This window comes from Notechis scutatus, chromosome 4, assembly GCF_049901735.1.
Source record: "Notechis scutatus isolate UNSWTSFEM ecotype Mainland chromosome 4, rNotScu1.2, whole genome shotgun sequence".
In the NCBI taxonomy this organism is placed as follows: Eukaryota; Metazoa; Chordata; class Lepidosauria; order Squamata; family Elapidae; genus Notechis; species Notechis scutatus.
The window spans coordinates 124,918,913-124,934,166 of NC_142012.1; the positions used below are offsets into that span (position 1 = coordinate 124,918,913).

General features: G+C 35.5%; 1 protein-coding gene across 1 annotated transcript in view; it reads right to left on the reverse strand.

Annotated features, from left to right (window-relative positions):
• YEATS2 (YEATS domain containing 2) overlaps nt 1–15,254 on the reverse strand; it is a 39,155-nt gene that overhangs the window by 5,236 nt on the left and 18,665 nt on the right. Inside the window, exons 17-30 of the mRNA XM_026679994.2 lie at nt 14,555–14,813; nt 13,109–13,270; nt 12,467–12,570; nt 11,889–12,050; nt 10,281–10,454; nt 9,368–9,566; nt 8,073–8,204; nt 7,485–7,583; nt 6,041–6,152; nt 5,267–5,340; nt 3,073–3,152; nt 2,010–2,208; nt 1,084–1,310; nt 121–195 (exon numbers count right to left, since the gene is read on the reverse strand). Coding sequence (XP_026535779.1) covers nt 121–195; nt 1,084–1,310; nt 2,010–2,208; nt 3,073–3,152; nt 5,267–5,340; nt 6,041–6,152; nt 7,485–7,583; nt 8,073–8,204; nt 9,368–9,566; nt 10,281–10,454; nt 11,889–12,050; nt 12,467–12,570; nt 13,109–13,270; nt 14,555–14,813 — 2,058 coding nt within the window. The remainder of the gene's footprint in view (nt 1–120; nt 196–1,083; nt 1,311–2,009; nt 2,209–3,072; nt 3,153–5,266; nt 5,341–6,040; nt 6,153–7,484; nt 7,584–8,072; nt 8,205–9,367; nt 9,567–10,280; nt 10,455–11,888; nt 12,051–12,466; nt 12,571–13,108; nt 13,271–14,554; nt 14,814–15,254) is intronic.

Genomic DNA, 15,254 nt, shown 5'->3' on the forward strand with positions numbered 1-15,254 from the left:
CACTATTATCACCTTGCTCTACCTGTAGCCAATACTTCTCATAGCTTAAGTTAAACTTCTGTATTTAATTTGTCTATGATTAAGACTACTTTAACACTGAGAATTTTGTTAACAGCTTACCTTTAAAATCATATCTTCTATTATAAAAGCATATATATTTTTGTGAAGTTCCACAGGCGGAAAGGAAATCCCTACCTATGAGATAATATGTTCATAATTAACTTCACAGACATGTACCTCCTTCAGAAGTTAACATAACTCTTAGAACTGGTGATAACAGTTACACTTAAAATTCAATAGGCATAGACTGCTATATGTTTATAGAACTGTAATCTTTAGAAAATTAGCATTTTGTTCTGAAACTTTAAAGCTATATCCTTAATAAACTTGCTGTACAAAATGCTTAGAATTGGATTATAATTTGCAAAAATAGCAAAACGTTTTTCTTCTGGTGCCTAGTACTGGGCTGCTTTAAAATTACACTTCCTAAATATTTCTGATAGATTTCATAAATATTTAAGATAGGATTCTGAATTTGTAAACTGAAGAATCACTAAATAGATATAGAATTGTGTGTGTTTGTGTGCATTTGTACATGCATGAATGTGTTCCTGCACATAAGATGAGTCATATTTGGTTCTACTTTAACTTCTGGAAAGAATCTTGCAACTTTGGCACTTTAGGTGGACTAAAATTATTATAAAAAGGTAGGATTATGCAATTTCAAATTCAACATTTGCTGCTTTTAATGCAACAGCAGGCAGTCCCCTCTATTTCCCCCAGGTAAGAATTTGAACCAATTGCTTTGGGGTCCAGATAATGCTGATTATAGAAGAATGTTTGAGTGCTTAGCTGGGGTTTTAAGTCTGATGACAGTTCTGCATCAAGTGATCCTACAACTGAACATTTATTAGCAATTATGAAAGCAACTGGGGAACAAAACTATAAAAGAGTATTCAAGACCTTCTTGCTTGTTGAAGAGAAAGGTAAGGCAACGTGTAACCATTCTAAATATTACATATATTACACTCTAAAAACCTCAAGATAATGAAAAAGTTATTTTTTAAAAATTATTTTATTTACCTGTTGAGCAGCCTCACGCACAAACTCAGATGCAGACTGTGGTGCTAAGTAGAATTTGGCCTCTTCTTGTGTCTCTTCCTGTTCCTTTTTAATGTTTATTTTCAGAGGTTCAGTAATGTTAAGAATGTCCACTTCCTCATCATTGTCAGATTCTTGTTTAAGGAGCTGCTGTAGTTCTATAAGCTTTCGACACATCTCCTCCCCAGTGGTATAAGAAGATGAGCATTCTTTTCCATGTAAAGCAATTAGACACAGAAGACAGGATTGGCAAATAATTTATATAAAGTGACATGCAGGTCATTGCAAATAAAACAAATTTAGTTGCTACGATCAGAAACCTAAACTCCCAATCCTCTACTATCCATATATCTCTCAAGTTTCAATCATTATATCAAAAGAGAAACCACTACAAAAATATTTGTAAATTCAGAATTGTTAGTTTTGGGGTTCAAGAAATGGAGCACACTTAATTCAATAAAGTATGAATGTATATCTATTTCTGTTTATGTAACAGTCACTAATAAGACTATTAACATGTCCCTGACAACTACAGTATGAGTAGTCCATACCACTGGGTTTAATTAAAATCTGTTTATCATATTTCCTTTATTTCGGGACCACAATAACATTTATTTCATTTATTGATTCATTCACTGATTCATTCATTGAGTCGTTTACTCATTTCTCCTGAACCTCCCCAAACCAGTCCCAAATAATAAAAATAGCTCCACAAAAAAGACAATCCCCCACTTTATAGGAAAACTGTTAAATATAGCATTTTTATACATGGTCTTAGAAACACATATTGAATCATGCAGGCAAAACTGATTCAGGAGACAAAGATATAAACCTAATCCTATAATTTATTTTCATTCTACAAATTATGCCAAAATAACCTTTCGAGGTTCTGAAATTAGACTCTTTACCTGGTTCATTGTCTATTTGTGTCAGCACATCCTCTATGGAATCCTCATTCCTAAAAGCTTCTGGATCAGGTGGTGTATAGCCATGGAAGCGACACCAGTGTACAACCTGCTTTGTTTTCAGAGGCACAATGCTGTGAAATTTAGGATACTTTTCTATGATCTCTTGAAGGAGTTTCCGTATTGTCAAGGCTCTTTGCCACTGCAGATGAAAAAAGGAAGAAAACCAAGAGTTAAATAGAATCAAATATTTATATCTTTCATTATACAGTAGTTACATTATAATTTTTTATATTAATGGATCTGGTGCATTGAAAGAGCTAAATAAAAGACTGTAGATAACTGTTATCTCCCAGATGGTGACCAGGTGATCCTCTACTGCTGCTTGTCAAAGTGACATACAGCAACAATAGAACATGTGTGTATATGTCTGGGTACACATGTGAAATTGTTCTAAACAGATGACTTCTCCTAATAGATGATCTCACTCTTCTAGCCATTCTATATTTTGTCTTTGTGGCTCTAAAATAGAGCACATTATTATATACATCTAATAAATAAGAACAAAAATAACATCAAATAAAGTTATACTTTTATGCTTCTAAAAGCTCAGGAATTGAAAACTTAGGGCAAATTAAATTTTTTGTTTTCAATTCATTACATCAGAGGACAGCACAATATTTCATGGAATGCTTCCTCGTTTTTCATCATGGTGCTCACAACAGAAGTGTCATTTTGTCAAGCAGAAAAGAGACATTAAAAGCAAATTTAAAAACCCTTGGAAGTATGACAACATAAAGGCAACATTGGGGGAAAAGTTGCTATTTTGTCACACAAAAGATCTGGATTGCATGATGTTAATATGATATGGAACTTTAAGTTCAGTTACATTTTATTTAGCCAAGTAGTAGTAAATCTCTGCAAAAATGGCTATGTATTAAATGCAAGAAATAATTTTTTAATGATTTCTAGGGATTTTAAAAATCACCAGATTTCTGAGGAACAGCTTTCAGTCATGCCTTTCCCTGAGGCTGAAATTCAGCTTTATAGAATACATTAAAATTACCTCAGCAGCTCTTCGTTTTCCAATATTCCAGGTATAATATTGTTCCACAGAACTGGCACAGAAAGGATTGGCATCCTCAGCTAAAAAAGCAGAGAAAGGAACACCAAAAACTTTAATTTTTAATAACCATAGAAATTAATACATTATATGGGAAGCTATTTTTCAACATCTTATCAGAACATAGTTTAAATCAAAATATGCTGCTTATTAATAAATTGGGCCTTATTATGGAAAAATTGAAAAGCCTTTAACTCTGATTTAAAACAGAAAGAACACTAAGAGGTATTACCATAGCTATTTGAACTACAGGTAAGTATCAGGGGTGGTGTTTGTGACATAACTCAATTTTCTAACCTTTTGGAACTACTCAGAAAAATGGAGCATAAAAAACAGCTGAGAAACAAATTAGAGCTGATTTGGAGAAGGAAAAAGCAGGATCCTGAATGAACCCCAGTATGAAAATTCGGTACATGAATTGGTTTGTTTATTTCAGGAATACCAAGTCTCAGCATATAAAGTGCCAAAAGCTATTAAACACCTATTTTATGTATTTCATGTGGATGAAAATAAAGCCAGTCATAGCTGAATACTCAGCAGCTCTTTCCTCATGGTTAAGATACAGCTCATCTAGGTAACACTGCAAAAATCAGGAGTTGGATTTGAGCTAAGAGTTTTCATAATGTATTTTTTTACAGAGAATATATGATTAACAGTGCTTCATATGTGATTTCAAAAAGGTGCTCAGGACACTTAATGCTGCAAATGTATTAATACATGTCTGTAATCTTTAATCTGTAATCTCTTTGAAGCTACATTATTTCTCGAGCTGACCTAGCAGCAACAGAGGACAGCTATCTATTCCCAAGGAAAAAGAAATGATTGCATCAAACAGATATAGTTAGGTGCTATGTCTTTGCTCCTGCATATTCCAAATCACCTTCTCTAAATCAGAGGTCTCCAAACTTGGCAATTTTAAGACTTGTGGACTTCAACTCCCAGAATTCTCCAGCCAGCTATGCTGGCTGGAGAATTCTGGGAGTTAAAGTCCACAAGTCTTAAAGTTGCCAAGTTTGGGGACCCCTGCTCTAAATCACTTACAAAGCACTGCATAACCCAGTAGACTACAGAAAACTATTATCCTTTTAGTTCTCCTGTATGGCAAAAAGCAGATCAAAGTGGGACAGGAATCTCTTTTAAATCCTTTGAGTCAGAGAGACTGGTCTCATGGACCAGATTAAACCTGAGAGTTCAATAGCAACAGCATTTAGGCTTATTCTGTGCCCCATAGTGTTTTACCTCACTCTCTGCGTGGCTTACAATGTAGAAGCATTATTTGCATACTGCCCCTCAACAATCTGGCTCCTCTTTTTACCGACCTCAGAAGGATGAAAGGCTGAGTCAACCTTGAGCCCCGTCCAGATCGAACTCCAGGCTAGGGGCAGAGTTTGCCTGCAATATTGCATCGGACATTTTGATTTCAAGAATACTAGTTTCCCATTCCCATTCCTCATAAAGAGGAGACTTAAAAATGCTAGACTGTCTCTGGTGTCTTTCAGAATATTAGCAAAAATGGGAGTACTTTCTGAATGCTTGTTATTCTTCAGAATTAAAGAACAATACTAGGTTTGTAAGTGGAACAAGAAAATGGAAACTAGTGTTCTGATGGTTGAAACTGAAATCAATCAGCATTATTGTAATTCACTGCCCTCATGTATTCTGGGCAGAATAGGACATTTAGCCAAACATTTAAAAAATGTTGAGGAAAAGATATGGAACTCAGCTACCTGAAATAATCTTGACATGAAAAAATAGATATATAAAAACAGGAAAATGTAAGAGATTTTTCCATGATTAACATGTGATCAAAGCCACACAATATCTCAAGCATTCTAAAGTTTGATGTATTTATCGAAGTTAATGTTTACAGTTTTATGCACTTAATAAAGTTTGATAGGTAAGTTCTGAGTAAGCCTATGATAACAATCCTCATTGCTTCTTATGCCACCCCCTTGCTAATGCTCCTGTTGCCCCCTTAGTGTCTAACACCCCTTTTGATGATGCAAACACCTTCTATTAGGGGGCAGTTTCACCCATTTTGAGAAACACTGCTCTACAGCAAATGCAGACAGATGGATTAATGGCCATACTTAGCATATTACACTAAAAAGTGACAGTTAAACAATGTTTTCATTACTTCTCTCAGCAATTAATGGAACTTTCTTCACAATTGCTGTCAAAAGTTGCGGGAGGTTGTCTAAATATTCTTCCCTGTACAAAATAAAGGGGTAGCATTTAATATAGAATTTATTTATAGGATAGTACAGTGCTTTTTACACTGCTTCTACTGTACAAAGAGCATGCATTTACAGATACTGCTGCATTACTGCCTATAGATCACAAAGGGAAATCTCTGTATACATAAAGACAATGATTTGTTTGGACAAATAGTTTCAAACCTTTCTCTGCTTTTACATTTTGTATTTTACATTTTTTTTCCAAGAGGAGGGCAGTGTTAAGCTTACACAAACTTGATATGAAATAAAGAAAAGTTATAAGCTTCTTTAAATAGGAAATTATGCTGCTGTCCACTATAGCTATATATATATATATATAACTGCTCTTAACCTTAAAGTTTGAGACAAAGATAAATCTGAACAAACAAGATAACTAGTTCTATGGTTCCAAGCATCTAAAATACAGTATATCCACTGAAACTGATGTTAATGTAATTTTAATATGCATCTGTGAAGTATTTTACCTTAATACACTCTTGATCTATCCAATATCCACTATAAAATCTCAATTACTTGGATTAAGCAAAATTAAAATAATTCTCTTGAAGAAATTTCATTTCAACATTAATAGGGATGAACTCCCAACAAATTCAAGTGGCTCACAATATAACCCATATTTTACAACAGCCATTGCTCCATGTAGTAGGTTATTTTAATTTCACAAAGATAATTACCCAATGGAATAATTTCCAAGTTCTGAACTTTCCTCTGTTTTTACTGTTGCCTGAGCATCCTGAGAGACTGGAATACTGCAGCTTTGCCCTGTTGCATCAGGCTCCAGCTTCACTTTAAAAGATAATAGAATATCTTTAAAAACATTTGTTAGGCAAATGAAAGTCTTCTATTTCAGACAAGTAGGAAGAAAAACTACTAGTCCTTAAATTACAATAGTTCATTTAGTGACTGTTTGAAGTTACAATGACACTGAAAAAACTGACTTATGACTGTTTTTCATACTTACAAGTTGCAGCATCCCCATAGTCACATGATTAAAATTCAGATGCTTGGTTCATATTTATGAGAATTAGAGTGCCTTGGGAATCATGTGATCACCTTTTGTGATCTGACAAAGTAAGTCAATGGGAAATCCAGATTCACTTAACAACCATATTACTAAGTTAACAACTACAGTGATTCACTTAACAACTGTGGTACAAAAAGTCATAGAATGGAGCAAAATTCACTTAACAACTGTCTCACTTAGCAACATAAATTTTGGCCTCAACTATTATTGTAAGTCGAGGTCTGAAGGAGGAAAGAGATTTTAAAGAGGAATCCTGGCACCACAATAAAATATTATGTATTGACTTCTTTGTCAACCATCAATCAATCAAATTTTGGAACCACCTATATCTCCCTCACAGAGCAGTAACTGTAAGTGTAAGTGGATGGCAGGAAAAAATACAATGTAAAAGATTTACATTTCAAAACCTATTATTTTGGGTTGCTGCTTTTTGTGTAGTACTATCTTTGGTCCCCAAGTGAAATACCGTTATACTTTTAGAGATGCCAAAAAACATTTCTTCATGTCAATACTTTCATCAAGCTAAATGCTTTATCACCTGAATCCTTCTTCACTTACATAATCATACTGTGGCACAGCTGATGGCTAATAAAAAGCATTTGAAAGGGGCACTTCCATTAAGTGCAAAGGTGCAAGTGAAGCAACTTCCTTAGTTTAGATAATCCTGGCTATCTGAGCAAGTAGGTATGCAGGTATATTCAGTTCACTGGTGGTGCCAATGAAAGTATTTGCAGAGACAACCAGAGAAAGCCTCTGAAGCAGCCACATCAAACCCTTTAATGCTTTAATATTTCAAGAAGTGGGACTCTGTTGATATCTCAAAGGTGCTTTTCTTCAAAAGGCAATTGGACTGTTTTTTCTTTGAAAAAAAAAAACACCTTTGAGACAACTATGATCTGGATGATTGAGAATCTCCAGGAGACATTTATACTCTTCTGATATCCATGCACTTTGCAAAGTACTTTGGAATGCTTTGCATAATCCCACTGACTAATTCCCCCAAAACAACTATTATAAATTTCTTATATATGTCATGAATAGTGGATAAGCATATAGTCATTTCAAGGCTTCATTATGACAATGGGCAATTCTACCTTTTGTAACAGTCAAATCAGGAGTGCTTGGGATAACTACACTAGTTGTAGTCATCGGTGTAACAGCAGTTGCTTTGCTGGAAGAAAGCGAATGTATCACTGAAAGAGAAAAGGAATATTGGTAATGTAGACAAATATGCTTCACTTTTAACACTTTTTTCATTTTTGTTGCTAAATGACTTCAATAATTTTAGCAGAAAATGATGGCAATTTTAACAATGGCTTTTTGCAACAACCCTATACATTTTATCTGATTTTTTTTTTAAAAAAAAATCTGTTCTTTGAAACAGTTTCTCTGATTTTTTACTGGATCTCACAAACGATGTCTTCACTATTTTGCATAATCTGGTGTTGGTTTTAATAATGATAATACTGGGTATTAAAATTGCAAGTGTGTATTAGTTATCAGTGTCAACAGGATGTGATATACCCAACACCAAATGCTATGTTCCAGACAATTTATAAAGTCTGCTCGCCACTAGAGCCAAAGGTTTCAAATTCTTTGCAGTGCAATAGATCCAGAAAGCATAGAGAAGCCTGCAATATTGAAAAGAAGATTTAGGCAATATCTTTTCAATTACATCCTACCTTTGTTCACAGGCATCAATATAGTTTGGACTCCTCCAGAAGCATTGGTGACACCAAGTTGTTTGAGTTGGCTGGGTACTGTCAAAACAGCCTGTTGTGGGCTGTTCTGGTTGGAGTGGATCTTTAGCAACCCTACATTAGAAATGTTTTAAAATGAATTATTTCTTCTTTTCACACAAGATAAAAAGGAAGCTCTCCTATCTATGTATCAGTATGGAGAACTAGGTCTAGTGCAGTGGTGCGTTTCAAAAAAGTTTACCACCAGTTCAGTGGGTGTGGCTTGGTGAGCGCACTTTGCAAGTGCGCACACACTTTGCATGTGCGCCAAACATGCACTTTGCGCAGGCACAGAGGTTTTCCGACTCACCTCCTGCAATCCTGCACTCTCCCTGTTGCTTCAGCAGCTGACGTGCGGCAATCTGCTGTGCCGCGCAAAGCAGCTGTGCTTCAAAAACAGGGAATAAAGGTCAATATGGGAGACTGTGTGGGCGGGTGGGCCCAACAGTAGAGCGTTGGAGAGAACCAGTCCGCTGCTCTTTGACACTACCGGTACGCTATAATCGGGCCGAACCGGTAGAATACCACCACTGATCTAGTGCTAGATCTCTGCCCTCCTACCAAGACCAACTGGATATTGTAGAATTACAATATCATATCTTCCACTCCCCAATACCCAAAATATGGCTACTGAGAGATCCAAGAGAACCACCAGGGATTCCTGATCCATTTATATTGATAAATGGATGCCCATTTTGCACAAAATCTGATTATTTGACAAGATTGAGGTTTTGCTTCTCACCCAAGAAGCTAAAACATCTTCAAGGAAAAACAAAGTCCAGTTGCCTTTTGAAAGACTACCTTTGGGACAACCATGACCTGGATGTCTGAGAATCTCCATAGACATTTGGCTCAATTGATTTCACTCTGTTTCCTGAGTAGATCTTGTCCTGCTTAAACTCCAAGAGTTTATCAGAAAACCAATGGGCTCTCCAGGATCCACATTTAAGAGAAAGTCAATCTTAGTATTTAAGAGATTGCAGAATCTGATGGAACTGCATGAGCTGATATTTGGGGAACAACATGCCCAATTAACAAAATGTTATACTTACTATTCAACTAGGCATCAATCTTGTTCAAGAATTGATGCTTGGGTTTCTACAATATTTTTTTTGAATCAATTAACCCAAGTAAAGCTTGCACCTGTATATATTTCAGATCATACACCAGTTGGTTTTGTGTTTAGTTTGGATAAAAGTATCCCATTGACTAATTTTGATCTTTTAGTTCTTGATTACCTGATACTGCAGTTTTTGTGGATGCTGGTGCTGGGGTGGTGACCCAAGAAGCAATGCTTACAACTGTGGAGGAACTTGTTTTATTAGGTGCAACTGATGTTGTTTGCCCATGATTGGCAACAACCTGCTGTTGCTGCCCAGATGTCTTCACGATGGGGCCTGCCGATGAAGGGGAACTAGAGCTTGCACTGTCTGCTTGCTGTGTTAAAAAAAAAATCAGGGAGAGCGGAAAACACATTTTTCAGCTTAATGATCCAATAAAGAAAATAAAAGAAAAAAAAATATTCTAAACAAATTATGAATTAATCATTCCTAACCTATGCATATACAATATTTTTAGTTGAGAGTTAGAAAACCAAGGGGTCCACCTCTATTGTATATAGCATTTACAGTATTTTCATAGTGCATTGTCACGTTTCAAGATTTCATAAACTTCACTACTTTCTATTAAGCACCTCTGCATTTCCACTACAAGCCCCTTTTTACAAGAATGAAAAGGGACTATTTTTTTTCTTCCTTCTGGCAACATTTTTTGCATAGGTTTAATGCCAGGACATAGTCTGAAGTCTTCTGATGTAATCACCTCAAATAAGCTATGCAAGACTACAGCAAATTACAGTCTGCATAGGAGCCTGTCTGGGAACCCCAACAGACACTTTCTTGAGTACAACGAACAAAAAAGGGAGGAAATCAAAATAATTAAATGCAAAAACATTATCCGTAAATATAGTATGAGGGCAAGTGTGCCAAAGGTCTTTTGTAAATGCTAACATTTTTTTCACACAGCAGGATGGATCCTCAACATTTAAGTAACTTTGACTTCCAGGGAGTAAGAAGTGGATTCTACCCTTGCATAATAATTTTGTAATGCACCTGAAGCCTGACATGCAAATTAACCAATACTGGACCTCACCTGGAGAACACCATTTGACGCAAGTGTCACAGCTGAAGTTGTTGCTGCAGTGATCACTCCGCCTGATACTCTCAGCACAGTGGTGCCGGGTTTTGAGAGCTGTGATGATGCCGGTAATGATTTCAGTGTATTATCTGATATTTTCATGACTGAAGCTTGCCCGCCTGAACCTGCCTTTAAATTTGTAAATGAATTAAAATAGAAACAATATTTTTATAAGGCAGATACAACGAGTAGAACGGAAAAGATACAAACATTCATGATATTTTAAACAGAAACTCAGTATATACGCAGGTGTTCAATTTTGCTACATCTTCTAGATTATAAAGATATTATCAGGAACAGAGTTTGTGAAGAATAAGTGAAAATTGTTATAAAGGGTTAAAAGTGCTGGTTTGTATCTCAGGGTACTTTTTTTGAATGCCACATGATATTAAATCAGGGGATAAAAGAAACATTCTCTAGGGCTGTGTTAAAATTGGATCCTTTCCTTTTCACTCAAAGTAGAAATCACATAAAAATGTATGTTATGAACTGTTTATTTCAATGAAATAGGGATTTGGAAGATTAAGAATAAGATCCAAGAGTTGGAAAGGCCATTAGCAGTCAATTCCCTACACAGTGCAGGATTTATAGCCTTTCTGATAGATGATCCTCCATTCTGTGTTTGAAGAATTTTTCAGTGAAGAATTACTTCTTCATTTTTCAGTGTGTTCCACTGTCTAACAGTTCATATAGCTAGGTGGTTTCTCCTAAAATCTAAATTGAACATGTTTCTTTGTACTTTTAACCCATTTGTTCTGGTCCTGCACTCTCAGTAGAGAAGAAATGTACTTCCTTTTTATGTAACAGCTCTTTAGATATTTGAAGGTAATAAGGTTTCTTAGCTCAGCTTCTCCCAACCCGGGGTTCTTTAAATGTGTTGAACTATAACTCCCAAAAGTTCTAGTTGCCACTCAAATTGGGAAAGGCTGAGCTGATATTTTGCCCATTTGTCTTTCTACTACAAATTCCCTTCCTCGTATTCTTTTTCCATTAAGGGGAAATTTGGAAGGGACATTTTTTACTATTGAAAAATTGTATGAGAGGAAAAGGTTCGGCACGGCTTTCTCCTTCTCTATTGTCCATTGTTCAAACCATTGGCCTGTCACAGTTCTTTTTCAAGCATTTTCATTTGAAAATAGAAATGGGTGAATTTAACTGAAATATACTGCATAAATATCTCATGGAGAACTTAAATATTTTATGGATATATGGAGGTTTTTAATAGTTAGTAACAACAAAAATAAAATAAACAAAACCAAAACAACTTTTCAGAGTTTTTCATTCTGTTTCTTAAGACCTGTCTTGCCCAACTGAAAAATGTATTAAAATTAACCGTTCAGGCAATACAGATTAGTATTCATACATTATTGATGATGTACATGTATATATTAAAATCAATCATTCAGACATTTGTTTTATTAACCAGGCTTCTAAAAGATACATTAATACATTTCCATAAAATACAGAAGTGACTTGCTACAGAATGCAAAACAGTTGCACTTTGCATTAAGTCTTTTGGGAGTATCTAAAACAACCAGCATCCAAATCAAGCACCACAGTTACCTGTGCAAATAAGGTGGCAGTTTTGTGTCCAGTTATAACTTTCAGAGCTTGCTGTCCTTGGGAAGATGATGTTCCAGCACTTGTATTACCTTGGACAACAGTCCCTGATGTCACCTGCTTTGCTGTAGTCTGGTGAGGTGGTTGGCCAACTAAAAAAGTGCCCTGCACCAAAAAATTAATATCTGCATTGAAGACATAATACATTATAGCCATTGTCCCTTAAATTGTGAAACTCTAAACTGTTTTCCTTTTCTAGTTCCAATTAAAATTAGTCAGGGTCATATCACAATAGCTACTTTTAAGTAGTGTCTATCAGATTCTATTTTTTTAAAAACGTAAGAAATTATGCCAGTTAACATAGCAAAAAATAGTAGCCTCAAATCACTTAGACAAAAGATTGCTATCATATGTTAACCATCTTCTCCAGTCAACTTATATATGTGTGTGTGATGTAAACTATAGTTCAGCACATCAGAATATTGATCCACTTGTACTTATCTAATGTTTAGGCTAACCACCCCTTCCTCCTTCTCCCCCATCTCTCTATATGTATATGTATATTTGTAATGTGGACTAACCTGTGGGGTTTGTTTGAGGATATAGGATGTGTAGGTGAGATGCTGGGACACACCACTGCTAGCACCCTGCGTTCCGCTACTTCCTGAAGAACTTAACTGCTGATCTGGAACATCCAACAAGATAGCCAGTTATAAATACCACACAACCAAATCCTGTTTATTTTAGCTCTACTATCAGATTACCCGGTAGGTCCTGAAATATATCTACTCTTCAGAAACTCAATCACAAATTCAGTAGTTAGCTAATAGCAGAAGCAATACAGACTCAAAATGGATTGCTAAAAAGTTTCATTGTACACAAAAAGGACATTTATAAGTCCACCCATCCATCCCTATGACTCATAGCAATCTGGTCTATGTTTATATAACATTTCTTTCTAACCTGAGAATGGTTGGTTCCCACCTTGCTAGCAGAAGCTCTTCCTTTCATAAAGCATTTTTAATATATCTGTGTTTCAGAGAATGCTATCTGCCTTAAAAAAAACCTAGATATTCCTGTAATATGCAGTTGCGCTGTGATGTTACATAGTCTGCTAAATGAAACATTTGCAAGAAAACCACCCAGCTCAGAGAGCACCAAGGATCCCACCCATTACTTGTCACCACATTGAATATGTTATTTTTCTTTTGTGTAATACTAACTGGCATTATTTGTGGCTCGCAAAATAGCTCCTTGAGGTATAAGTAGCAGTTTTCCTTTCCCAGATGGGTTCTTGCTATTTGTAGTAAGGTACAATTTTGTGCCAGGAGGTAAGTTTGCCAAATTGGCTAAATTAGTGGCTGGTAATTGCAATGTTGCCATAACTAGAAGGAAAAGAAAAAAAAATGCATTAAGATTTTCAGAGATCATCCTCTTGCAACAAAACATTAAGTACCACGGCAGAATTCTTCCAAAAATGTTCCAACTTCTTAACTATGGTTATGTAGTATTTATGATTGGATTCTTTTACTTTTTATGATTGGATTTTATTCTACTTTGTATTTATTGACTAAAAATTATGTTTTGGTAAAATGAAAGGTGATATATACTCATTAGGGATATGAGAGCCATACCCTTTCTGTAGAAATAATTCAGTCTCTAATTAGCTGCAGAAAAATAAGACTCTAGCTGCTATCATTCAATACAGTGCATACAGAGGAAAGGCTTTAAGATGGCTTGTAGATAATAAGAAAAGAATATATTTCATGCAATTCCCTTGTGCAAACAGAAAACTTAGGAAAGTGGGATGAAAATCAGCAGAATTTCAGAAGATGAAGGAAGTTACAAAAAAGAAAGACTACATGATATTGTACAAGAAAGCGCAATATGTTTGTACTGGATGAAAAAGAGAACAAAAATTGAACAGTGTACTGTATTACAATATAATATAGCAAAACAAAACAAATCAATTCTGGATACACAGTCAGCTAACAGCTTTTCAGTATCAACACATCACTTGTTCTACTTGCCAGGACACTCTGCCCTGAAATTTGTCTGTGAGTTGACAAATTTTCTGAAGAGGATTTACAAGGATAAGAGCAAGGAATATGAATACAAGTCAGCTTATACATTTTTAAATGTAGTCCAATGCTTTTATTTATTGGGTTTTTGACAGTAATCTATAGCAGGAGTCTCCAACCTTGGCAACTTTAAGCCTGGCGGACTTCAGCTTTGTTAGCTGGGGAATTCAGGGAGTTGAAATCCGCCAGGCTTAAAGTTGCAAGGTTGGAGACCCCTGATCTATAGCCTGGTAGAACTACATGGTGACGATTCATTTGATGCATCCTACCCAGACCAGGTTTTCCAACCTAGCGTCCCCTAGTGGTGTTGAAACTATAGGCAGTTCTGGAAGTTAGTATTCAACATATCTGAAAAAAACTGAAATGGACACGGGGTACAATTTTATGATGCAAAGCTCACCAGAGTATTCAATAACTTACTTTATTGATGTAATTAATTAATCAGTTCATTACTTATCCAGTTAGCTAGGTTGGTTTCAAGAAACTAGGGCCATTACTAGATTAATACTAAGGAGAAAGATAAACAGAACATGCAGGTTATCGAGTAGATTTGGAAGTTTGACATTTCAAAAAGTAAACCCACTTTACCTGAACCTTGGGATCCAGTTTTTGGAGCTCCTGTTGATGGAACCTGAGCTTTTGTTAAAGTCTGCACAGGCTGAGCAACAATGGTTCCTCCTCCACTACTCACAATAGCTTTGGCGACTCCTTGAGTTACAATTTGTTTTCCACCAGCTGTCTTTGTGACTGAAGGGCTTGATTTTGCTACAAGTATTTGTCCTCCACTGAGGGCCACAGCTTGCTTGACTGATGATGGCAAAGTAGACCCAACTGGAACACTAACAATCTAGAGAGGGAAAAAATAAAAATAGATATAACACAAATATACACACAGAGCTAATGTATTAACATCAACTAAATAAAAGTGATATTCTGTCAAAGGTTGGATCTGAACTGGAAATTGTGTGGAACTGAGGCAAAATGACTAATTCAGGATGATTATGCATGTTTAGAAAAAAAAACTCTCTCTGGTGCTAGTTATGTACTAATTCTATTGCTCAAATAACTAACAGCCTCAAACAGTTAACAATTTCTAAAATACTGTATAGAAGGATCTTTATAGATGACTTAGATAAAGAAAAGGACTCTATTCATTTCTATGTACTCATATTTATCCTAGAGCAGTGCATTTTAATTGTTTTATTACGATCACTGAGAAAAAGAATATAAAACAATTAAAATAACCCAATATTTAACTGCGTAGCAAGATTCCTTTCAATATTTCAAA